The sequence below is a fragment of the Lissotriton vulgaris genome, chromosome 1_1, assembly GCF_964263255.1.
Source record: "Lissotriton vulgaris chromosome 1_1, aLisVul1.2, whole genome shotgun sequence".
Lineage (NCBI taxonomy): Eukaryota > Metazoa > Chordata > Amphibia > Caudata > Salamandridae > Lissotriton > Lissotriton vulgaris.
Genome location: NC_141685.1, coordinates 380,928,099 through 380,955,386, shown reverse-complemented (window position 1 = coordinate 380,955,386; position 27,288 = coordinate 380,928,099). Strand labels below are relative to the sequence as shown.

At 45.5% G+C, this 27,288-nt stretch overlaps 1 protein-coding gene across 3 annotated transcripts in view; it reads left to right on the top strand.

Annotated features, from left to right (window-relative positions):
* TUT4 (terminal uridylyl transferase 4) overlaps positions 1 to 27,288 on the top strand; it is a 1,145,308-nt gene that overhangs the window by 219,448 nt on the left and 898,572 nt on the right. For all 3 annotated transcript variants that reach the window (XM_086952445.1, XM_086952444.1, XM_086952443.1), the window contains one exon: positions 8,727 to 8,843. In XM_086952445.1, the coding sequence (XP_086808571.1) occupies positions 8,727 to 8,843 (117 nt within the window). The remainder of the gene's footprint in view (positions 1 to 8,726; positions 8,844 to 27,288) is intronic.

Here is a 27,288-nt window from a genome sequence, read left to right as displayed (position 1 = left end):
CATTAAGTGCGTCTGTGCGGAAACCGAAATTACAATAGAACTTCCTTGGTTTCAACAGCCTGCTGGTGCTGCATTGAGTAAGACCCTGCCATTTAGAACATATGGAACGTTGGATTTAAATGCCCCCCGTTCTCACCTCGAAGAGGTTAAGGTAACTTTAAATACTAGTGCTGGTTCATTCTGAAGTTGAAGGTTGTCTTAAGGAGGTTTGTGATAGTAAGAATTGTTGTCATTTCTTCTGCAGGATTCAATCCTTCAAGGTCCTGAGGAGATTCCCCGGCATTGAGGGGCATCGAAACGCGTCGACCCTTTCTTGTTGTCCAGGCTAATCACACGAGTATATTACTCGTAACTTTCTGTTGACTGTAAAAATTGTTGATGGCCTGTATTGAAACATAATGTCAAAATTTCGTTAAAAGAACTGCATTAATACCCCACCCTTAAAATTAATAATAGACTCTCTGACTCTAGGTGAGGGTATTAAAAAAGGCTCTTGTCCTTCTTTTCTTTTCTTTTTCTTTTTCTAAATTCTCATTCCACTTGCGAGTCTGACACAGTGTGTAAGGTTTTCAGTATGATTGTTGGCTGAATGTCGTGCTCACTGAGGAGTAAATGAGTGAAGAGTCTGTATGTTTTGAGCTTTGATGTTTTGATATCATTCACTTGTTACACCCACATCTTTTGTGTGTCCTTTTACTCTGTGTAGAAAATATTTCTTTCCAGTTCCTCTCCCTGTTTGTAATTAAATATTCACAATTTTATCATAATACAACAAAAATACACCTTCCGAAAAATAAAAAATAATAAACTGATTCAATCTGACATTTGTTTGTCTTTGGTATATATCAACAGTTTAATATCGTCGAATATAGAAAATAGACGTACTCATTCGGCAGTATTGGCATCTTGTTTTGTTTACACTTAAAGTGGTGCAGCCTTACTGCGCTTTAGCCAAACCCTTTCGATGTTCTTTTCTTAGTTCAGCACCTAGACACTCAGCCTGCAAAGGCAGTGTGTGGGTGTCAAGGTATAGGGCCCCTAAGGGTGGCACAATAAGTGCTGCAGCCCTTAGGGGTCTTCTCTGGTCACACTGTCCTGGGTACCTCGGGTACCATTTACTAGTGGCTGACATGTGGCCAGAGATGCCAATTGGGTTTAGGCTTTAGTATTGTTTTTAGGTAAGGAACACAGTCCCGGGGTACCTGATTGGTAAAAGGTTGAGATAGTTCCAGAGTAGGAAAGGGGTGCTCCCGGTACTTCCTGATTCCCAAAAAGAATGGTTGTCTCGACCTCCGGATTTTAAATTTTTACCTCAAACAAGGTTGCACAGGTTCTTCTCGATCTGGAGAAGGAAGACTAGATGGTGTCAATCGATTTACAGGATGTGTAATTTCACATTACCATTCTGATTCACATCAGAAGCATCTTTGAATTTCAATGGGGTCTCCACAAAGTCGAGCGGAGTTTTTTCTCTCAAATGGTTCCCCATCAGTAAGTTGGCGATCACGAGAAAAAAAGCACGCGCTGGACCTCCTCCTCCTCCCGGCGAGATTTCTCATCACAGGTGGTTGCGGCAGGTCGCGACTGCTCGCGTTGAGAAATCTTGCAATCTCGTTGAGGAAACTGCCGCTCGAGTAGACATTCTACTCGAGCGACAGGAAGCAGCAGCGTCCTCTGTCGCAACGTGTAGTGCTGTTTCTGCTGATATCTAAAGCGCGCAATAGCTCCCGGTGCTGAAAATCAGTGCGAGCAGTGCAACGTAACTAACTCCGGCGGAACTCCGTGGAGCACAGCTGAGTGCTTCTAGCACTTTGCGGAGTAAACCTTCGCCCAGACCTATTTCAACACAACGGAGATTTGAGGAATTGGTCAAAATTTCCAGAGTCACTGCAATGGTGAAGTGTTCCAGGCAACCTGTCTCAAGGGAAGCCGTTTCAACCTCCTCTGGTGGCCACAGTGATAACGGAGGCCTCTACTCTAGGGTGGGGAGCTCATCTGGGGGATCTGGATGTCAAAGATCTTTGGTCGCCAGAGAAAAGATTGTTTCAAATCAATCTTTTGGAATTGCGGGCATTACATTTGGCTTGCAAGGCCTTCCTTCCTTCCCTTTACTGTCAGCCAGTTCAGGTCTTAACAGCCAACACTACAGCGATGTGGTGCATCAACAAACGGGGAGGGGTAGGTTAGAAACTTCTCTGCAGAGAGGCTCTGCTACTCTGGTCCTGGGCTCAGCACAATCAGTTTTGCGTAATCGCAAACCATTTGGCTGGAGTGTTGAATGTGAGCGCGGACAGTCTCAGTCGGCAATATTCAGCCGATCACGAGTGGCGACTCCATTCGGATGTGGTGCTTAATATTTTTAGGATGTGGGGGTTTCATCAGTTGGACCTGTTTGTCACTCCCAAGAACGCTCACTGATACTCATTCTGCAGTATCCAGTTTCTGACGCCGGGAGCGTTGGATGTGTTTTAGTTAGATTGTAGCTCACAGCCTCTTTACGCATTTCCCCCATACCCTTGATTCCTCTAGTTCTGAGGAAGATTCGCCAACACCTGGCCCCAGGTCATATTGATTGCCCCGTATTGGCCAAGAAGGGTGTGGTACATGGACCTAGTTTACCTCTCATTGCAACCTCCGCTCCGTCTCCACCTCAGGGCAGACCTCTTGCAATCGCAGGGAAAGGTTCTACACCCCCATCTCCAGAACCTGTACCTTTATGCCTGTAAATTGAATGGGGCAAGCGGAGTTCTTTCTCTCCCCCACCAGATGTGGTGGACGTTATTTTATCGGCCAGAAGATACACCACCAACTCTGTTTATGCTGGTAGGTGGGCTAAATTTGTGAAATGGCATGGCGAGTAATCATTTGATCCCTTGAACGCCTATTAATTTGTTCTGAGTTTTTCTCTTTCCCTGGCAAACAGGATTGTGCAGCGGCAACTGATAAAGTTTACTTAACTGCCTTGTTGACTTTTCTTTTTTTTGCCAGATCAATTAGCTTTGTTTAAATCTCCTATAGTTAAGAAGTTCATTGAGGGTCTCACCAATAGGTTTCCTCCCACTCCTTCTATTATGCCTCAGTGGGATTTGAATTTGGGTCTCACAATTTTGATGGGTTCACCCTTTGAATCTTTGCATAGTTGCCCTTTAAGGTTTCTCACATTTAAAACTAAATTTTTAATGGCAATCACATTGTGTAGGAGAGTAAGTGAATTGCAGGCTCTTAGTCCCAAGCCTCCTTTTACATCATGACATACTGTTAAGATGGTTCTTAGGACCAGAGCTGCTTTCTTGCCTAAGGTGGTCACTCCATTGCACTAGGGGCAGTCCATCACCTTACCTACTTTCTACCCTCTTCCGTCTAAGGAGGAGAAGAGACTAAATCGCATGGACCCCAAGAGGGTTGTGAACTTCTACCTGTACACAAACAAGGACTTCAGGCTGGATGATCAACTCTTCATAGGATATGTGGGCAAGATGAAGGGCAAGGTTGCTCGCAAAAGAACGCTGTCCAAGTGGATAATCCTGTGCATCAAGATCTGCTATGCCATGGCCGAGAGGGAGCCTCCTGAAGGTATTTGTGCTCTTTCTTCCAGAGCTAAGTCGGCGTCTTCGGCTTTGGCTAGAGGTGTTCCCTGTGGTTGATATCTGCAAAGTGGCACCTTGGTCCTCCCTCCACACTTTTTCAAAGCACTTTTGCTTGGATTCGGAAGTGAGGAGGGACAGCCATTTTGCTTGTTCTGTGTTGCAGGATTTTTTTATATAGGCAGGTAGGCACCCTCCTCCGAGAGCGGGACTTCTTGGGGATTCAATTCAAAAGGTGAGGAATACACAGGCAGATGCATCCATCAGAAGAACAAGTTACTTACCATCTGTAGGGGACTGTTTTAGTAACTGCCGCACACTTATTAGTTAAGCACCCTGCACTAATCCAGACAATCCTTATGGTAATTTTAGTGGTCTTAGACAACTATAGAAAGCTGTCTAAGTGGTATATGTGGAGAGCAGCTTTCAGGCTTAGTCCAGAACGAGTATAAAGCAGCTTGTCTTACCAGTACTAATCATATAGTGTACGTTAAGCGGAAAAATAACCACACAGTGTAGTTATGAAATATGTATTTAGTATAAACACTCACTAACACGTTTCAATATCTCCTACCCGGAGATATAATCACAATGCACACAATACTTCAATAATAGAACAGGTATGTAGCATAAATACTCAGTGGTCTCCAGGGGGAGACCAAACCATGTACTAATAAAGTGGAATGTGAACTGCGACTGAAGTCGAGACTGGACCCAGAAGACTTAGAAGAGCTGGGGACCCAAGGAGTAGCCAGGAACCCTACGGAGGCCATGTGCACAGTGGAAATACGCCTGCATGCTCAATACAAGTCAGTGGAGAAGTCGCTGTTGCAGTTTTCAAGAAGGACCATTCCCTGAAGACGCTGAAGAAACCCTGTCGAAGGTTGGAGAGCACTCCACCCGTGGATACCCCTGGATACCTACACCATGGAAGCCGGGTGCATAGGTGTGAATTGACGTCCGACTCCGCTGTAGACCCCAATGGAGGACTTCAGTGAAGATGCTTCTGGCAAATAAGGTGAAAGAGTCCGGTGGAATCCAATGCTCGATTCTCGAAGAGGAGTACCTGCAAGCAGGGTACAGTGTCTATGCCACTCAGTAGTGACCAGGAGGAACGGAAGACAAATGACCACTGATAAACGAAGATGCAGGAGAGTTGACTGTGCCTTTGTCGCTACAACTGTGAGGACCAGGCGACGCTGTGGAAGACTAGGAGCCGTTCACCAGCTGTCCCACGTCTAACGTGGAGAGCCAGGGGGTCGGTGTCCGGCAGGAGCACCAACAAGCCTTGGCAGCAGCAGGAGATGAAAGCGAAGGAGGTGCAGTGTCGGAACCAACAAGGTTCAGTAGACATACCAAGTGCCGTAGAGGCAGAGCAGGCCTCGAGCAAGCGGGGATCCCACTATAGCCAAAGAAACCCTCAACAGGACCCACAGACCGAAGGCACAGGAGTCGCAAGAGGACTTCTAGCAGCTCACCTATGATGCAGGCCCACGGTGCAGAGGATGCGGTGAGGATGAAGATCTTGGTAGCAAGAGATGCTTGAGGCTGGAGCTTCTGGGTCCCTGAAGATCTCTGGACAAGAGTCATCAAGCTTTGGCAGCGACCAGGCGGTGCAGGGCACAGGGGTGCTGTTCCAGTGGTTCCGACGAGGGATACTGGCCTTAAACTCGTAAGAAGACCGTGCATGCCTTGAGGGAGTTTCAGAACTACCACCTGAGTTGCTGAACCTTTTGTAGTCCATTGTATGTCAGGAGCAGCAGACCGGTCAGCTTAGTTGCGGTGCCTGCAGATGCAGGGGAGTGACTCCTTCAGTCCAAGGGAGATTCTTTTGGGTGTCTTGAATGTCCACAGGCCTGGAGAAGAACCTGTATGGAGCACAGGCACGGATGACGCAAAAGACTGGCAGGACGATGGGACTAGTAGCAGCAGGAGCATTCCAGATGCTATCTCGGCTCCCAAAGCTAAGTCCAACATAGTCCAAATTGCCCAGATGGTTGAAAATGAAGTGGTTTTGGATCTGAATCTTGTCCTATGACCAATTTGAAGAGCCACCCACATGTAAGCCCTTAAGTACCCTGAGGAAAGGGTTGGGACGATTCAGGTGTCCCTCCCAGAGGAAAGGATCCTCCCATGTCCTTTGTCCAATTTCACCCCACAGTGGACTCCCAGAACTGGTTCCAACTGGAGTATGCAAGGAGGGCACCAAATGTGCCCTTCAAAGCAATCTGGTATTGCTGGCAAGCACCCCCACTCCAGCTGATTACACTAAGTCCTGTCTGGGAGGTGGTCACACGGTGGTGTGACCACCTCCCAGACACAGGGTGCTGTGACAGGAAACCTATTGTTCCACCTTCCCCTAGTCGAGCCTGGCTCTGCAGCAGGAGGCCAGAACCATGTCTGTGGTCGGCAGCAGCATTAGCTTGCTGTTAGACCCTGGAAGGCTGGTACAGGGAATACCAAGTTCATGGTATCCTACATCAAACACTGAAATCTGTGTTGAGGGGGGGGGGGGCGCGTTAGGATTCCAACATGTTTGATACCTAACATGACTAGTTTCGGTGCTTCCAATACATAGTTAGATATCTGGTAATTGACTTGATGTCTGGTATATGTATAAAATGGATTACCACACTTACAAAGCCATGAGAATTGACTCCTAGGTGTGTAGGGGGTGTACTGTTCATGCAGGGCACCCTCACAATTATAACCAAGCACCCTGCCTTCAGGTATGAAAGGCCTACCTTGTGGAGACGTATAGATTTTAAGTGAATTGACCTCTGATATAAGGAAACTTATATCTGTTGTGAGTGGTGCTAGCACCAGCTCAGACAGGCTGCAATGGCAGGCTTGTGGTCACAGTTTGAGTAGTCTCTCATGGGTAGCAGAGTAAATACATGCTGCAGCCCATGGGAGACCCCTGGTGTACCTATGCCCTGGGTACCACACAACCATATACTAGGGTCTTAGAAGGGCACACCAGTAGCCAATTGGGAAGGTACCATAGTACTTACCATAGTCCAATTTAGGGAGAAAGCACAGTGATGGGTCCAGATTAGCAGGATCCCAGTCAGACTAGTCCAAAACACACTGACTCCAGGCAAAAGTGGGGATAACCATGCTAGAAGGATCATACCTTCCAACACCTTTGGTAACGTCTTTTCTGGTGGATACAGTATCTGCCTGTGGATTCCTCACTGATCTCTCATATCAGGAGATCAGAAGATATACAGAGAATTCCATTTGGAGTAGAAACTCATAAATTAGCTCTCTTCACCAATTATGTTATCCTTACATTGGGAGACCCCTCTTGATCCTTAGAAGGCCTACTTAAGCAACTGGCAGAATTTGAATGGCTGGCAGGGTATAAAATAAATAAGGCAAAATCAGAGATTCTAAATCGGTCGTTATCCCTGAAACAGATAAACATTTTGTGCAACAAGTATGTTAATTATCCAGGAGTTAGAACCACATTGCACATATAGAACTTGTGTAAAGCAAACTACCCCTTTCTCCTGAACGATATACGCCGAGACCTATCCTGGATAGGTCGAATTAATGTAATGAAGATGAATGTCCTTACTAGAGTTCTCTACCATTTCCAGGTTTTACCAACCCAGTTAAAGGAATGATCTTTGCATCTTGAGAAAATGCAGTCAGTAGATTTATTTGGAAGCTTAGCCATTTAAATTTGTTGCCATGCAAGAAAAAAAAAACGTTTGAGAATGTCTTGCCAGCTTATCGTCTCAGAAGGGCCTCATCTCTAAGATATATGCAATACTATAAATAACTAAATCTATTCCTAAATAGATTTTACAAAATAAGAGGGATAAGGCGATTGGTAGAGAAATCACACACAATCAAGAAATTTGCTAAAAGTTGCTTTATGTATGGCTTTACGACCCCACTAAAGTGCGCAGAAAGTTTCCAACTGCTAACCCCATGTGCTGTCAACAATGCTGGTGGATGAGCTCATCGATTCATGTTTGGTGGGAATGCTCAGGTTTACAATAAATCTGGAAGGAGATAGCAGGGGCACTTAAGGAGATTTTGGGGTACCCCCTCCAGCACACACTTGACGTGCTCCTGTTGGGATTAAAGCAACCTGGCCTTAGATACTTTACCAAAACCAACAATGCTATTCAGTGCAATTGCCCGGGAGAAGCCAGCTATCATGAACCCTATGGTGGGAAACAAAGAATCCAATCTGTATCTTTGATTGGTATGGCTGTATGTGGAATATAGTTGCTGAGCAATTTGAGGGAGGAACGTATGAGCGTTGACGGAATCTGTGGCCTACTAGTGTACTGTTTATGATGGGAATATTCCAGCACAGTCTTCTCACCAAGATTAACTGCCGCTCATTAGATGGGGTGCATAGTTGACTACTTCTAGATATATAAAATGATTTGAATTATGATTTGAACGGTCTAATCCATGTTAAACTTTGTACAATATAATTTTCGACTAATTTAACTAAAGATTGACACTTACTGGATTAAATGGGATGGGTTGGGTATGAGAGGGGGTTAAATCTGTTATGTTGGGATTGTTCTCTTGTTTATTTTTTTGTTTTGTAAATGTCAATACATTTTCGCTTAAAAAAACAAAATGGTGTAACTTGAAATATATATAACTAGAAATATATATGGCCTACCTAGATTTTCTTTCCATGCCTGCTGCCTGGATATGTGTTAGTTTCCTAAAAATTCAAAATCTACTCAAATCACAAAAGGAAATCTGGCCTGTACTGCAGTATTGCTTCTTTGCTGCAATTTTCCAAGCAAACCGGTACCTGTCCTGGTCTGTTGATGTATGAACTGCATTTCAAACATACTTTCTGCCAACAATCTTTAGTTGTTTATGGACACGTTTTTGCAGAGTTCTATACATCACATGTACAGAGTGTTTGCTGTGAGCACTATTTTGTAGTTCATCCTTTCAAACTTTATAGGTATTATCGAAAAATGTTGTTGGGGTGGAGCATGAATATCACAATACTGTTACACCAACCAATAAAATCCAGACAGTGGTGTGTGAGTGAGCCGAAATCAGCCAGCTAAAGATAAGTGGTTGGGCCAGTTGTAGTCTGTTATTTTCATTCTATTGCTGGCACGTTTGTTAAATTGTGTTTTTTTTCAGCCTTCTCCAGAATACACCAACTGCCACTATCTATGCAAGCTCTGCCAAGTGCACATTGAAAACATCCAGGGAGCCCACAAGCATATAAAGGAGAAACGTCACAAGAAGAACATTACGGTAATAATGTAGCTCTTGGCATACGTGCCACTTTTTAATAAGAAATAATTGTGAAGGTTGTAATTGAGGAACAGTGAGTAATTTGCAGCTCTTGTGTTTGAGTGCATGTGTTTAATGTGTTCCTCACAGCTGTGCTTTTCCACACCAGTTTCATGGTAACATTTTTGGGAATAATTATAATTATTCACCTATATCGGCAACATTTGTCCTTGTTGCCAATTTCTTTGTGGTAGTTAAAAAAAATTAAAATAACTCATAAGCTGACTGTCAGACTCCGCTATTCACGACTATCTCCCTCATGACACCACCACGTTTTTGGCTGTCACGCCTTGATCCCTGGAGTAAGTACTTGTCATTTTTAGCACTGGTTAGTAAACGATAAACATCTGTTATTTCAGCGCCAAGAAGCTACCTGTCGGGGCGAACATGTGCTGCACAAATGCACTTAATATGATTGTAATTCGCTCTGTCTGGGCTGCGTTAGTTGGTATATAATTGGTCTGGCTGTTACCTGGCCTCTATGAATGGGCATGGGGTGGAGGGGAAAGCATCCTGTGTGTGGGTGGGATGTTTTGGACCTCACTGTTGGTCTCCCTGCCATTTACCAAGCATTCAGGGTAGACTAACACAGCTTGTTAATCATTACAATATTTTCTACTGGATCGTTTTATCACACAGTTCTGGTTGCTTCTTTGAGCTCAGCAGCATCAGTCCCTCACTATTTGGGACCATGTTTCAAAACATTATTTGCTACTACCGAACTGCAGCCAGCAGTGTTTGAAATTTCATTGTTGGGATTCTTGTCCGGATTCTGTGGTGCGCTGTCTCTGGAGTGAGGCAAAACCAAAGGGATGATTGACAGAGTGTTGAAAATTGCAAGCACTCACCCCCAGTCAACTGATCTGGGTTTAATCCATCATCATTCTTTAGCTCACTCCGCCACCCCAGTTCAGACATGGCCATATGCAAATCAGTCTGACCCCGTGCCTCATGGGAAAAATCCAGCCCGAACTGCCAAGCCATGTCATCCCTGGACCGGAAGCAAGCATCCTGGGACCGGTTTCTGGCTAATCAGCTGTCATCAGCCAAGTCTCAGGAGTGGGCTGTTTTCATGATTTTCAAAGCTGCAGGAAATATATTGAGTGTACTGTAAACGGATATGGGCAGCCTTGACAATGTAGCCTCCATCCTAGAAATTGGTTTAAAATGCCGGTTTACTATTTAGGCACCACAATTTATTTCAATACAGTCATGTTAGAGAAAGTACGTCAGTGCCTATCCATAATTATTTCAGAGGTGTTGCAGTAGTTTCAAGGCCATTTCTCCAGAGCTTCTCGGAGCACAAAGGTGGTATTACTGATATTCATCCCATCCCATGGATTTCACTGCTGACTTTTAGGTCGAGCCTACTAGACCGTGCATGCCCTGTCTGTTACAAGGCAGACTGTGGCTCACCAGGAACATGGAGGAGCTTGTAGCTCACCCATTGCATACCATTGGTTGGCTTTACTTGTCTTTTTTCATTTGCCTACTCCTTATTGTTTTCCCAGTTTGTCAATCTGTCTTTTTCCCTCCCATGGAACATTTCCGCTTTACAATCTCTTTGTCTAAAGTTCTACATCTGCAACGTTTGCATACTCTTTACCTCAAATCACTTCTTTGGCTGGTTGTGTACTCAGCCATATATACGTCTGCTTTTAATGCTATAGAGGATGGGAGTGATAAGTTGATGACTCACTATGATGATCCCACACTCTCAAAAGCTCTGATTATATAGTGTTAAACAACAGTGTGTCAAAGGCAATACTTTTTATGTTTGCTCTGTGCATGAACACAGTCACCATCCAAAATTACACTGTATCCAGGCAGATATTGACATGTCAAGCTCACGAGTGAAATTTATTGAAACAGTTCTCATGTTAGCAGATCCATATTTTCAGCACAAATGAAGTCTGTGAACAATCCCATCTTGGATTCAGAAAATTATAATTTGGTGGCTCTGTTAGCTGTCCAACAAAAATTTGATAAACTGTCCTATATGTGCTGAATAATGCCCAAAACCTAGAAGGGGACGCAAAAGTCAAGTTTTTTTTAGTCTCGGCTCTGCAGTTAGGGATGGTGAGATAGTCATCCACCATTATGAGGAGAGTAGATCCAAAAGGGCAAAGTTTCACCTGTAATACAGAGTGCACAATGTAAATGTACAAAAAAAAGTTTCTGATCAAATCAATTCCTAATCATTGAAAGACTAATTAGGATGTCTTAAGTTGGAAGCTAGTTTGAAAAAACCATATGCAAGGTCTTGCACAGGCTCATAATATTCTGCACCCAGAATTTCTGCTAAGTGCAAACGGGGAACTTTTCGGTAGTGGAAATTTATTAAAGTTCTGTCCGCAGAATTTACAGCTGCTTTCTTTTGAACGGTTTGATATTTCTTAAACTGATTTAGGCATACTTAGCAGAGCGTTTAATATTTTTTGTAATTTGACATAATCTGTGGTAGCTCATTTTAATGTTATCCCAAGGGAAACATGGAGGTCCAGGGCAAAATGCAAAATAATAAAATTACCAAGAGATTATGTAAAGTATTAATGTAACTTTTCCAAAACGTCTTTTTTTCCATTTATACCAACATTCTACATTGGCATATGAGCATTTGCATACCATTAGTTCGTAATACAACGCTGGTCAGACTGTCTGTTAAATACTGGTAAGAGAACTGTAGCGTAGAAACTAACAAACATTTTTCCTTTCACTTGTCCCTTTGAACAAGCTTTGACAGAGTCAATAGGCCTTGCCTTTCAGTGGCCCTACTCAAACTTTTAGTTTTGCCAATGCTTTTGTACTAGTGATTTTCTGCATTGGCAACATTTTTCAAAATGTGTTTGCTGATGTAGAACAATATAGGTAAAAACAAAACAAACAAAAAAATACTTCACTATGCCCACATAAGCCTCATGATGTGGCACTATTTCTTTTTTTCTTTTGTATCTTTTAATTTACTGGTCTAAATTAAAAGAAAATGCTGTAAAGCAAATTAAAGAGAAAGGAGCTGCTCTTTAATAAAACGCAGTTGCCAGTCCCTCCAAAAAAGAGATTTTAGAGAAGAAGTCGAGCAACAAAACATGAAGAAGCTACTCTCTAGGCAGTGGGGGAGAGGTGACAAACACCAGACGCCCACCTGTGGTAAGCAAAGGCCTGACCCAAAGCTCACTCTAATTATTGGTATTACCCACAGTTGGTCTTTAACAACGGACAGCATAATGCTGTCTGTTGGCAAGACCTAAAAATCACATTATGTACTGTGCATTTGTTTTCATGTTTGTGCAGTCCTAAGACCTTGAAAAAGTGTATGAAAATACCTGTTGCATAGTTTGCTATTCTTATTAGTAAGTTGGTAAAACTTTACACTGTGGCCTCTTTTCACGTCGTGGTATTACTCCTCTGTTCACCACTATTGGAGAATAAAATACATCAGCATCTTCTGATTCCAAAGCACCAAGACTTGTGAATCAGCAGAAGGGAGACCGTGTCACTCTTATGAGCAGCTCAGCAGTAAGAAATATTCTCCCAATCTGGGAATTTTTTCCTCTTTACAATTGCCCATCATGATGTGGCTCACCATAATGAGGCAGAATGCTGTCACACACACTGTCTAGCACATAACACATCAAATGTCTGTCCTGTGGACTGAGCCAACGTGAATGACAATAGCGAAAAAGACAAGAAGTGAAGGAGGCCAAACCCTTCCCACTCTGTCATGTGGACTGAGGCGAAAGATAAATTACAATGTGATTAAACATTAGTTAAAGGGTCTCAGCTTAAAACCCCTATAGGTATGCATTAATTTATGTCCGTATAGGTTGGAACACACCTCACATCCCACCTCGGGCAACTCCACTGGCTTCCCATAAAGAAAAGATGCCAATTCAAGCTGCTGACCCACTCACACAAGGCTCTACACACCCAAGTACCAGCATACATTTACCACTGCCAGAACTTTCACCAATCAATCAGGATGTATAAGGCGCAGCCAATCTCTTAATAGGGTATCCGTGGTTGCAGGCCCATGGGGCTTATTTGAACAGCCAGTTCTGCAGGGCCATTTGGAATTCAAGCAGTGAGGTTATGATCCGGAGGTGCGTGGCGGGGCTGGTCCAGGTCTTTGCTGCCATGTGGGAGAAGGAGCGTCACCAACTTCTGTTTCGGTAGATGCAGGGAGTATGGGCACGAGAAATGGAGGCACACCACATTTTCTTCCTAAGTTTCCAGCCCATGTACGCTCTAAGTACCCTGGCACTTACAATATCTAAGAATAGAATTAAATATTGTTGGGGCATATTTGCTCATGCAGATATGCCCTCACCTGTGATATAGTACACTCTGCCATAGAGCTGTAAGGCCTGCTAGTGGGGTGACTTGCCTATACTTTAGGCTGTGCTTGTTGGCATGGCACACAGACAGTGTGACATGTCCACTTTGTCGTTTACCACTCCACCAAGTCATGCAAGCTGAAGTGGCGTGGCCTTGGTGAGGGGCTCCTAGCGGGCCATCTTCAGTTCCCATGCCCCAGGTACCAAGGGTTCCATTTACCAAGGACTTACAGGGGGCTGAAGTTGCTAATTGTGGAACAGTTTGAGGGAAGAAGCACCGGCTGAGGTGACGTGGTTGGCAGGGACCCTGTGCACAACAATGGAAATCACATAATCTTCCAGGCAAAGAGTGGGGGATAACCTTGTCAAAAGAGGCACTTTCTCACAAGGACACTCCGGTTAGAGGTTGAAAAGCAGATCAAGATGGTAGAGGAAACAGAAAGATGGAATGTCTTGTGATACAAGCCCCTCATTAACATCCGTTACTCACCCAAACCAATCAACCTGGGAAGAGCACCATAAATCAGAGGTGACCCAAACTCAACTATCTTTAGTGAAACATTTAATCTTTAGAAATCCTCAAGAACATCTAACGGTTTTTATTGACTTAAATTGGTGCCTTTGAGAAAAACCTGGTGGTGGAATGTAGTGGAATGAAGAGATGAATAGTGAAGTCTGGTTGCTTCTCTAGACTAGGATATATAAAGGTTTGTCTCAGTACCGCATTGTGGACCCCTTTTTAGGTCTCGCTGGCGAAAGAGCGAAGCGCGTTCTCGCTGTGAGAACTATAGTCGTCGGCTCAGCCGACAGCGAGTGGAGACAAGAAATGGCCACGCGCGCATCATTGTCAATGGGAGAGGTCGCGCGCCTGAGCTTCTACCGTAGTGTCAGAATCAGATTACGACGCGCGCCTCGTGAACAGTTCACGTGACTTTTACGTTTCCTCTGGGATGACGAGCACGCTTTCACCTTCGCCAGCAAGTGCGCGAGCCGCAGACCGCGCCGGTATTGCAGAGCCAAAAGACGGAAGCAGCAGAGTTCACGGACCTCTGACGGGCTTGTTTAGATCTCTGCATTGATCGAAAGGCAGCTAGGGGATACGAATCTTGCTTCTAGTCGTGAAAGGGCGATACCATTTTCTACAGAACACGCAGCAAGGCAAACCTCGACGCTGCCATGGAAATGAGTTATGGCCTCGTTTTTCATTCCAATAGCTAACTATGCACTCAAATGCAACAGGACTGCCCCAAACATATTTGAATCTAAATATGCGAGGAATCAAAAACTGCTGCCGTACATTTTCTCTTATTTAAAAATTATAGTTCTATTCATCATGTATCAGCCTCATTACAATTTAGATGAAAAGAGCAGAATACATTTGTGTTGTATTTTTGTTGTAATGCCGGGCGCTCTCATCGCATTGCGCTGAATAAATTTCCTGTAAGATTTGTGTTATTAACTTATTCTCTCTCTGTAGTATTTCTCGTCTTACATTAGTGGCATGAAGAGGGAGCTGCAGCTCTTCCGAGGCACAGCTCTGCCTGGCTGCATCCAGCTGTACTTGGCGAGCTCTAAGCTTTTCTTTCATTTCTTTTGATGCTGCGTCGGATACATTTAAATGCATTGTTTTTAATTAAAAATAATCAATGCAAATATGGGATGCACTGCCCTTCCCGGCTTGATTATCATTTGATGGCTCAGCCTCGGAAGTGCGCTCGCCCCATAGACCGTCCTTGTGCGCCTCTGTTCTTCACTGCGCGGCTGGAGCGCGGGCACTGCGTGCGTCCCGCAATTGAAAGGTGTTGATAGACAACCTGCGCCGCTAACAACTTCCTTTCAAAGCGCTCTTCTTGCATCTGGCTTCAAACGGTAGGTTCGTCCTTGTCCATTTGTTTTGAATGAACAAATCTTAATGAAGTTTGCGCGGAATGAAACCCTTTTTGCACTGTGTAGCGTGGGTGGATTGAGGGGCCTGACACTCTTTAGTTTCAGGTAAGGTTTTATTTTTGACAGAGTCTTTCTTGTGCAGTCTTTTCTTCTTAAACTCTGCTGGATCCACAGAGATGGACTTTCCTTCTTCTTCCTCGGACTCCAATGTGCCTGGTTCCCGGTGATTCCCCTCAGGGGAGTGGCAAAGGGAAAAGAGAGAAAGAGGAGGCCGTCAGGACTCTAGGTCTCATACAGGGGGGTCCCCGGGGAAAACCAGGAAGTGAAGGACACCGCTGCTCGTGACTTTGTACACACCGTCTAGGTGCTAAGAGGTACGTGGTGAGGGTAGAGTGTCGGGGAAGGTAGGGGGTTGACGAGGATAGAAACGGGAAGGGATATTTACACTATGAACAAATATACAATGGTCGATGCCAGCCACAGAAGCCTTAGGGAGGAGAGACTACCTGCCTCCCAACCCAGCCTGAAATGCGCTCCCGTACCTGCTTCAGCCACACTCCTCCCTCGGGAGTGTGGCACGGGGATTCGTGGGGAAGTTGGCCTCCTGGCTCGCCTTCCGGCTTCTCGTTCAGGCTCCGTTCTCCGAGGTGTCGTCACACGCCGCCTCCTTCTCTTCTGGGCTTTCTCCAATCGTGCGAAGCCGACGTCATGGGTGGGCGTGTCCTCGCCCTCCGTGTACTCCCAGTTAAAGGCGCCTTCCTCGTTGTTGCCCGTTTCGTCCAGGAGTGGCCAGAAAGACCAGTCGCCCTGGGAGGAAGGAGGGGAAGGTTGTTCAACGACCTACCATTCTTCCTTTGGGGTCCATGTGTCCACCCTCCGACCCTCCGTGTTACACTCCTCCCCCCTGGCTTCTACCGTTCGGGGAGAAAAGGTGTCCGGGACAAAGTCGGCGTTGCCATTGCTCACCCCCTTCCGGTGTTTGATAACGAAGGAGAAGGGTTGTAAAAATAAAAACCACCTGAATATGCAGGGGTTCTGCGACTTGTTCTTTTGCTTCCATTGCAGGGCGGCGTGGTCAGTGTATAACACAAAGGACCGTCCTTCTAGGTAGTATTTTAATTTCTCAATAGCCCATCTGATAGCTAATCCTTCCCTCTCTACAGTGGGATAGTTGCACTGTCGAGGGTGCAATTTGCGGCTGATGAACAATATGGGATGTTCCATCCAGTCATCGCCTTCTTGGGATAAGACGGCTCCAATACCTATATTGGAGGCATCAGTAGCCAGCATGAATGGTTTTTCAAAGTTGGGGGGTATCAATACTGGGCTCGTCGTTATGGCGTTTTTTTAGAAGCTGAAAGGCTTGTTTTGCAAGGGCAGGGGGGTGCTCTAGGTGTGAGGTTTTTACGTGCTTGTTTAGGAGGTCTGTCAGGGGACTGGCTACTTCGGCGAAATTGTCTACGAACCGTCTATAATAGCCTATAAGGCCTAGGAAGGCTCTTAGTTCCCGTGTAGTCGGGGGAAAAGGAGTACTCTGGATGGCTTTCACCCTTTCTTCCTGGGGGGCTATAACACCCTAGCCCAACATAAACCCCAGGTATCTTACTTTAGGGAAGGCTGCTCTGGACTTCTTTGCGTTCACATGTAACCCAGCAGCCTGTAGGGCCTTGAGAATTTTGTAAAGGTGTTCTAAGTGTTGTTCCCATGTCTTACTGTACACAACGATATAGTCGAGGTACAACGAACAGAATTCTTTACGGGACTTCAGTACCTCGTTCATCAATCGTTGGAAGGTCGCTGGAGCCCTATGGAGGCCAAAAGGAAGCACATTAAACTCAAATAGGCCCTCGTCCGTGATAAAAGCTGTTTTACATTTATCCTGTTCCCTCAGGGGAACTTGCCAATAACCTTTTGTTAGGTCTAAAGTAGTTATAAAGCGTGCTTCTCCTATCCTTTCAATTAATTCATCCACCCTCGGTATGGGATAGCCATCAAATGATGAAATGGCGTTAAGGGCTCTAAAATCCATACAAAATCTAGTGGAGCCGTCTGGCTTTGGCACCATCACGATGGGCGATGACCAGTTGCTCCGGGATGGTCTTATCACTCCTAGTCTGAGCATTTCATGTACTTCTCGTTTTATGTCTTACCTCCGAGGCCGGGATTCTGTAAGCCTTCTGTTTTAAGACTTTTCCCTCATCCGTGTCAATCCTATGCTCTGTTATGTGAGTGCGTCCGGGGAGGTCGGAGAATATCTCTGAAAATGGTCTCAGGACTTTTATAAATTCCTCTCTTTCCTTTATACTCAACTCGGGGTTTATAGGCAATTGGTCTAGTGACGATTTGTCTGTTGAAACCGGTAGGCCAAAGTGGGTTGTCTTAGGGGGTGGGCCTATCGATTTCTTTAGTATGTTTATATGGTAGCAATGTTGTCGTGTAGGCGTCATTTGTAGTCTATAGGTTGTGTTTCCTAGTGCCTCCACTATGTGATAGGGTCCCATCCATTCGCTCTTAAACTTCTGAGTAGAAGAGGGGAGAAGTACTAAAGCCCAATCCCCTTTTTCTAACTTTCTCCACTTTTTCCCCTTGTCATAAAAACGTTTTTGTTTCTGTTGACTCTTGTCTAGATTGGAGTATGCTAAGTCTCTTAGTTTTCCTAGTTTAGATTTCAACTGCTGAGTATACTCTAGTATGGTTCTTTGTTCCTCCGCTTCTTCCTGCTCCCAGGCATCTTTTGTTATTTCCAATAATGAACGCGGCTGTCTGCCGTACAACATTTCAAAGGCTTAACAGCCAAGACTGCTTTGCACTTGTGCCCTCAGCACATATAAAGCTAACAGCAGTAGTTTGTCCCAATCTTTGCTCTCGACTGTCAACATCTTCTTCAGGGTGACTTTTAAGGTTCGGTTATACCTTTCGACGAGATCGTCGGTCTGTGGATGATACGCTGAAGTGCGGATATGGTGTAAGTCTAACAATTTACAAACTTCCTTCATCATGCGTGATACAAAAGGAGTCCCCTGATCTGTTGAGATCTCACGCGGGAACCCCACTTTGGAAAACAACTTTAGGAGTTTCTCGGCCACGTTCTTTGTTGTAGGCGAGCGTAGCGCGAAAGCCTCAGGAAACCGTGTGCTATAGTCCACCACGACTAGGGCTTAGGTGTTTCCCTTAGACGTACATGGGAGGGGACCTATCTGGTCCATACCAACCCTTTCAAAAGGGTTCCCTATGGTAGGCAATGGCTGTAGTGGGACGGCGGGTGGTTTATACATGTTTTTTTTTTTACATACCTCACTTTGTTTGCAGTACAACTCAGCTTCCTTATATATCCCTGGCCAGTAGAAATGTTTGGTTATGTGTTGTCGTTTTTTTCTGCGCCTGCATGACTTGCAGTTAAGTGTGTGTGCGCGCATAAAAAAGGATTTTTTCTCTAAAGATGTTTGGAGCTACTAGTTGTAAATGGTCGTTGGGTTTTCCCTCTCTGTATAGAAGGTCGTTTTTAATCATGAACCTAGGATAAGTGGGGGTAGGGGCAGTTTGCGGTCCATGGGCTGCTTCCCATGCGTTGAGGAGTGTGGAGTCATTACATTGTGCAACCTTGAAACTTCTATCCAATATCCAGGGTTCAGCTGTCAATAGGGAACTTCTGGTGCGGCTATTACCCCCTCCCTCGCTAAGTTCTGATCTGAAGAGGGACAGGAAATTTGGGTTGTCTACCCCTAATATCAGGTTTTCCGGAAGCATCTCAACTACCCCAACTCTTACCCGGCACGATTTTCTACCTACCGATGAATAGTGATGTGGGCTAGTGGGTAGGGCTTTACATCCCTGTGTACACACCTTATATTTACTATGGTGCTAGGGAGTATTTGGGAGGGTGACATGAACCGTCTTTGGATTACTGACTGTCTACACCCTGAGTCAACAATGCCTTGATCTCTTTTCCATTGACCTGTATACGTACATAGAAGGAGGGCCCCATCTTTGCTGTGTACATCACTGCCTTGGGGACATACCCCACCTCCATAGGTTCCTCCTGTGGTTTTCTTCGGGGACACAAACGAGCGATGTGTCGCCACTCACCGCATTCAAAGCATTGCGGTCCTCTAACAGGAGTGATGTCCATACGAAACGGCTTTGTCTTTAATGGGTCTGGCCCGGTTTTCTTTTTCTCTGGCTTCAATACCGGGCTTGGTTGAGGGGTTTTGTCGTTCTCCCACAGAAAGTTACGGGGTTGAGCCCGCGAGTCGTTAGCAGCCATTTCAATGGCTTGGGCGGCAGTAAGTCCTGAGTGCTGTTTTAGCCATCTTTGGGTTCCGTATGGAAGGGCCTCCATGAATTGCTCCAGAAACATGCTAGTCATGATTTCTTCTTTATTTCTTTGTTCTGGTCGTAGCCATTTGTCTGCAGCCATCTTTAGACGCAAGTAGAGCATCTTAGGGTTTTCTCCCGGGACCCCTTTTTCCTTACGAAACCGCACCCGGTAGGCCTCAGCGTCTAGCCCCAGGTGATCTAGAATAACTTCTTTTATGGTCGGATAAGGGGTATTCCCTGCATGATTAGCAACCTGATAGGCTGCTTGTGCCTCCCCTGTCAACAATGGCACCAAGAAGAAGGGCAGTTTTTCCTCAGGCCATCCACAGGCGCGAGCGGCCCTCTCAAAGTTAGTTAGGAATGCATCCGGATCCTCTCCCTGTACATACTTTTGTAATGATACCCCTGCTGGGTGGGGCATGGATGTTCTCCTTTCAATTGAGGAACCAGAGCCAGGGGTTTGCACGGCCTTTTGTAGCCCCTCGATTTGGGCACTGATCGCATTCTTAGAGTTCTCGATCAGCTTCTGCTGTAGTTATTTGCCTTTCTATGGCCCACTTTAGTTTTTCTTGACCTTTGATAAGGTGATCAATTACTTGTTCCATCAGAGGTGGCTGACGGGAAGTGGCGGATCCCACTTATGACACCAGTTGTAGCGTGGGTGGATTGAGGGGCCTGACACTCTTTAGTTTCGGGTAAGGTTTTATTTTTGACGGAGTCTTTCTTGTGCGAGCAGACAGTCTTTTCTTCGCAAACTCTGCTGGATCCACAGAGATGAACTTTCCTTCTTCTTCTTTGGACTCCAATGTGCCTGGTTCCCGGTGATTCCCCTCAGGGGAGTGGCAAAGGGAAAAGAGAGAAATAGGAGGCCGTCGGGACTCTGTCTCGTACAGGGGGGGGTTCCCGGGGGAAACCAGGAAGTGAAGCCTTTGTACACACCGTCTAGGTGCTAAGAGGTACGTGGTGAGGGTAGAGTGTCGGGGAGGTAGGGGGTTGACGAGGATAGAAACGGGAAGGGATATTTACACTATGAACAAATATACAATGGTTGATGCCAGCCACAGCAGCCTTAGGGAGGAGAGACTACCCGCCTCCCAACCCAGCCTGAAATGCGCTCCTGTACCTGCTTCAGCCATACTCCTCCCTCTGGAGTGTGGCACGGGGATTCGTGGGGACGTTGGCCTCCTGGCTCGCCTTCCGGCTTCTCGTTCAGGCTCCGTTCTCTGCTCTCGTTTCTCTGTACTCTCCACCGCACTCCTTTTCCGTCCTCCGAGGTGTCGTCACACGCCGCCTCCTTCTCTTCCGGGCTTTTCTCCAATAGTGCCAACCCGACGTCATGGGTGGGCGTGTCCTTCTCCGTGTACGTCCAGTAAAAGGCGCCTTCCTCGTTGTTGCCCGTTTCGTCCAGGAGTGGCCAGGAAGACCAGTCGCCCGGAGGGGAAGGTTGTTCAACGACCCACCATTCTTCCTTTGGGGTCCATGTGTCCACCCTCCGACCCTCCGTGTTACACACGGCTAACTCCAATATTAGCATTCCGCTGTCAGCGTTTCGATATGCCTTGTTACTGTAATTAGACATTATGATTCTAGAATATGCTAGTATGATTAGCAAAGCATTCCCGTTGAAAAAGGTCAGCAATCAAATTGTGGAAGTGCTACCAGCCAGGCTTCACACTGCAGACATTGGCCCCTTCCCTAGTGTTCACAACAGGGATCAGTATTCTCTCTCCCACTGCTAGGAACTGAATTGATTTGTAAGTGATGACGAGTCGAGTCAGATTCATGTGTACTGCATCCTGTGAATGAAATGTTAAACACATTGCTACAGCAGGTGCACTGACTTATGGATCTATCTTACTTGCTAAGCTTAAGTGTGATTTATGTGAGTACATTTTGTTACTATTGGAAACTTAATGGTGAAAGGCCATCTGACGTGGTCGCCTGACGGAATTCATATAACATAAAGGTATTTTGATATTATACTAATGTTGTTGTTATAATTCAAATTGTATCTACTAATTTAACTTATAAATAAAGTGCTGATTTTGCTGAAGTTTCACTAGAACTAAACACAAAACAATAGCCCATTTGTGTACTCATGAAATAAGGACAAATAGCATGTTCTTTATTTAGTAAATCGGTTCAATATTCGTAGATAGTCATTAGATACATGGAAAGTGTACAGTTGGCGTTTAGGGTGCACACAATCTGATGTGAAATTGCTTAACTGTATTTGAGTGGGGTCGTTGGCTTTCATGTAACATCTCCTTAAATGGACTGGAACATACATCTTTATTCTTTTATATATATGAAATATGCCAGGTTCCAGAAGTTTTATGCTGAAATCCTGTAATGTTTTTTTTTATTTCGCAAGTATGTCAAATTCACTAAGTTTGTGATATTTTAAAATAAAATTCTGAAAAAAAATCTTAGGGAAGACGTTTTTGCGGAAGTACAACTCTCACAAAAAATATAAATTTAAGAAATAATTACCCAGCAACTACAGTTTGCAAGAATTTTTTCACGCTGTTAAAGTTTTGCAAGTTTGAGAAACTTTGCTAATTTCAAGAGGTGCTTAGTTTTTTAACTTTGCGAAACTGGGAGCAGGTGCCATTCTTTCTTTTAAGTGGATCAGACAAAATTGATAACCTATTAGAATGATCAAGTGAGACTTATTGTCGCCTACATTTTTCCAGATTGGAAGGATATAGGTCAGGTTGTTGGTTTCTATAAATTTCATTTCCTACCTCCTTTTTGGCTTCTATTAGGCTGCTGGGTGGTAGGGTCTGCCCATTCTGTGGAGTGTGCTTAAACGGAACAAAGGTGCTAGGGAAACAGTGATAGCAATTAGCAGGTCAGAGGTTTTGTTTTATAATTTTACCCCTTGTGTTTGAAGGTGTTGATACAATGTTATTTGTTTATTTGCTTTCTTTATATTTTGGGATTCAATGTTTAGTTTAGCTCGGTTTCTTCACATGTATTCTAATTTCATTTACAATGAAAAACAAGCATTTACAATGCAATAGGTCTCGCAGCATTAAAGTTTGAGTTATTGGCATTGTGTATGACAATGCCAATAGTTATAACTTTTGCAAATGTGACACCTATAGCATTTGTAATGCAATATGTGTTGTATTACACAGAGAATAAGAATTCTTCACCTGGCGTCGCCTTGAGCGTGGAGCAGCTCAGACAAATGGGGACGCTCCTTCGAATATCTGGCCCCAGAACTCTGGAACCATCACTGCCTACACTTATCCGAAGCTGTTTTCAAGAAACAATTACAAACCTGGCTGTTCTAAAAAGATGCCCCAGTTAATGTATATCTTTCAGTACAGTCCCTAGTATTAGGACTCCCATGTTATGGCAGCTATGTGTTTTGCAAATGCCAAAGTTAAACGTCATGTAAATGCAGAGTCTTGGGGTAAGAAGTTGTTGATTTCAAGCATGGTGATTTCACAGTTGAGTGTTTGGCGATGCCTCACAAAGATCTTATTTATGTTTGCCAAGTACACTGCTGTGTTGGCAGAGCTGTTCTTGGGAATGCAAGCCTGACCTTATCTAAGCACCGTATTATCCTCAAACTCGTCCATCGACGGTCTTGCTTCTAATTGTGAAGTCAGAAAGAAGATATCATGCATTGCCATTGTCATCACGGCTGTAATTTTCGATCCTGGCTGATGGGCACAACTTGTCACAAAAGTATTTCTGGAATATACTTCAAAGGCATTCTCTGGACTCGACTCCCCGCTCTCCCCCCCCCCCCCCCCCTTCGCTGCGACCGACTCTCTCTCTAGTCTCACCTCAATTTTTGGTGTGTGTCGTGTCGCGCAGAGTGCCGCCCGCCCGCAGCCACACAGTGACAGCCCACAGGCCACAGCACAGGGTGACACAGAGTACTGTAGCTGAACAGGGCAGGGTTGAGGGCAGCAGGGCCCCGGCCAGGCCAGGCAAGAAGAATGGTGGTGGTCAGTGGTCGTCGTCGTCTCTCTCCACAGTCCAAGCGCACTCCTCCTCGACACGACAGGTCACGGGAGGGGCTGGGGCAGTGAGAGCGCAGCCGCAGGGCGGCGCAACGCGTCACAGGTCACACTGGCGCGACGGCGAGAAGGCTGGCCCAAAATGGTACAGGGCCGTCATTGGTTGCGGCTGTGCGCACCGCGCATACGCTACCTGATTGACGGCCCTGGCCTCTGTGAGCGAGGCTGGGAGGTGGGGTGGGGGCCCTGTTGATGACGTTGTGCTGCTAAATAATCGGAAGTGAAAGTTAACCGACAGGTGTTGTACATTTAAATGCATCATGGTGTGTGCGCGTGCGCTACTGACTGTGCCTGATGATGAGATCTGATTTTTATGTGTAAATCAGGCGCTGTCCTGCGCCACCGGCCACGGGCCACCGCGCCGCCCTATCACAGCTCACATGCACGGGCCTCGTTGGCCGGGCCTCCTCCAGTGCCGGCCCGCCCGCCCATGCGGCCGCGGCGGCAGCCTCAGCCGCCTCAAAAGTGGTGCTGCCTGGGGCGGACCGCCCCCCCTAGCTACGCGGCTGTATGCTCTATATAAACGTCCATACATAATATGACCTAACCTGCTACAGGAGGCTGCTATTAAAATGCCCCCGGAATCCCGCTGCGGCCGCCCCGGAAGTCAGGCACGGTCGCCTGTGACGGGGGCGGGGTCACGTCCAGACCGGAAGAGGAGGCAGGCGGAGTCAATGCGTCTCGCGGCTCGGGGCTCCTGTGAGCGGTGTAGAGCCCCGGGGCCGCGCCAGCAGGAGGTTGGGCGCCGCGTGCTGAGAGCAGAGTCCCCGACATTGGCCAGGTAAGTTCCAAAAGGCTGGGGGGGCTTGGTGCACGTGTGTGTGTGTGTATGCTCGTGTGTGTATGTATGTGTGTGACAGTGACGGCGAGGGAGGGGGGCCTCGGTGCACTTGTGTGTGTGCGCGCGCGCGTGTGTGTATGTGTGAGTGTGGGGTGTCTCTGTATGTATGTATGTGCGTGTGTGCATGGGCGCTTGTGTGTGTGTCTGTGTGTATGTATGCGCATGCGTGTGTGGTGCTTGAGCTGCCCAGGAGACAGCGCCTGGCCACAGCACGCGTTCGCGTGCGCGTGGCAGTTTCAAATCGCCTCCAAGGCGATGCGCGCGGCCGGCACTGTCTCCTGGGAAGCACACTCGGCAACAATAGATCTCTAGCGAGACACAGCGCTGACGCGCTGTGTTTTCGCTACGAGACCTAACGAGAAAAAAGATAAAGATCATCTGCTGGTACATTAGCCAAAGTTACTCTTGGAAAATATTCTATGAGAGAACGGAGAGGAGTAGGTGGGCCCTCCATCTGTACAGTTGATTATGCCAACTGTAGCTTGTTAGGATGTTCCAAAAGTGATGTTGGCTGGTGATCAAGAATGACAGAAGGGAGATGCTGGGAGTGGGGAAGCAAGATGTTCTAAGTTGAGGGAAATGATGCGGGCAGGAGTCCCTTGAGGCATTTCAGTGTGGAAGGGACATTGATGGACAGATTATAATAGGTGTGGGATCACTTTGATTTACATATATTAACCCACATGAAGATACCATGGGGGATGCATGTAAAGAACGTAAGACTTTTGAATGGAGTCAAATCAGAACTATGTGTTCACGTGTTATCCTCCGAAACCACCTTCCTGTAGAAAAGAGACCGCAGAGGAGCAGTTTGTCTAGCAAAGGGGTTGTACTAGAAGGGTGTGCTTCCACTGCAAAATACTATTCTAAGGCATAACTTGAAATGTTTTCCAAGTTTGAAAAGAACATTTTCTCCAACATTACGCCTGCGTCGAGGATATGCACAATTTTAACACAAAACCCAATCTACCTTTTAAGTAGATAGTGCTTTGTGTAAACAATACTGGTTGCTGCATGGGATTTGCATATGTATCACTCATGGTCGGCTCTCTTGATGCGAAGAAGTGCAAAGCAGTGTGTAACCCTACTTTGCATTACTTTCCAGTACAAAAATACATTTTGTACTGGAATGTAAACTGCAGTTCTACAGTTTGCACTAGTCTGCCCCACTTTTGTGACACTAATCTGCCTCAAAGTGCTGGTAATTCTGGGCCTTTATATTTAAGATGTGTGGGCGTCAGAAGGAAGCTCTTTAAAAACTCTTCTTACACTGTTCCCGGCTCCTTGAGAGAGCCTTTAAATTCTATTGCAAGTATTCTGGATATCAAAAGCAAGCTTTTAAAAATAGTGCCTCACAATGCTCTATTACAATGCCAGTCATGTAAGTACTTTCGTTGAAATATTTAAGGTAAATGTACCTACGGCAATTGTGGTGCTAAACACTTTTTTTCATACAAGAAATAATCTGTGGCCATACGTACCCTTTTTTAATGCCGCCTGGGTCTTTGACGCATATGCTGAGCTTATCCCTGACCCATGTGACCTTCAGGAACTGCCTCATTCCTTGGTCTATTATCGCTTCATTCTGGTTTATGTGCTGCTTTCCGTGTTTGCCTCAGCTGTATGTTGCACACCCACTAGAGTCATTCCGGTCAGGCAGTCACTGCAGTGAACTCTTTGTTCTCTGCTTGGGACAGAGGGTCTTCCTCCGTTGTTCCCATCAGACAGAGTTGCTCCACTCCACCTCCTTCAAGAGGCTACTACTGCAAGGCCAGTGAGACTGCGCACTTTTAGGGTCACATTTATCCTCAGAATGCCCGGAACTCCAAACCTCACATTCAATCCAGGAGGTAATTTTTAAGCCCGCTATATTCTATGGGTGTGTGCAATCCAACACAAGCAGCATCATAGTGTGCACAGTTTAGCATTGACTTCTCAAACCGGGATTTTAGTACATATTACAAGATCTTTTCACTGGATTATTTAAAATATTTACTGTTGCCACATGTGCTTTGCCTCTTTCGAAGTGCCATCAAATTCAGTTCATAACTCGCAGCCTACAGATGCACTGTTAACTCTTCCTGCATCTCTTATGTTCTTATCAGGTTTGAATCCTTGCTGTAATCAATTATCTGTAAGTCTGTGTCAACCGTGCGCCTGCCAATACTTGCGCCAGCCCTTGCGCCCTGTCAGAGGGCCCTCCCAGCATGACTCCCCCCCACCCCGCCATCTGCCCTAGACAAGAGGTGTCTGCATATGACCGACTCTGCCCCAGAGTACTTGCTTTTCAGTGACACTGACCTTTCAGGAATGCTCCTAGCCATAATTACACGCCACATAATTACACTATCGCCCTCACTCTATCTATCACCCTCACTCTATCGCCCTCACTCCATCTGTTTATCGTACTCACTCTATCGCCATCACTCTATCATCTATCTATCTATCGCCCTCCCTCTATCTATACGCCCTCACTCTATCGCATCACCACATCATCACTCAGCACCACCACAGCATCACTCGGGGGCACCACAACATCACTATGCGCTACCACAGCATCACTGAACGCCACAGCATCACTCGTCGCCACCACAACATCCCTCGTCTCCACCACAGCATCAATCTGTGCAACCATTCAACAACAAATGGTTCAAATATGTTCTATCAATGTTTCAAGCTTTATTACAAATGTCACAAAAATATGCTAATATTTCACTTCTGTTCTTGGATTTTCGACACAATAAAATACACTTAACATAATCTTCACAAAAGTTATTTACAAACGTTTAAGCTATTGCCATTATACATTACAATAACTTTTATTTAAGTATTGATTATTAAAAAAAATTAAAATCCATTGTTATTTGTAATATCAATACATCTAAGTCACGTAAAAACACCTATTGCGTTACAAATGCTATAGGTGTCACATTTGCGAAAGTTATAACTATTGGCATTGTAAACGACAAAGCTATTAATTTAGCTAT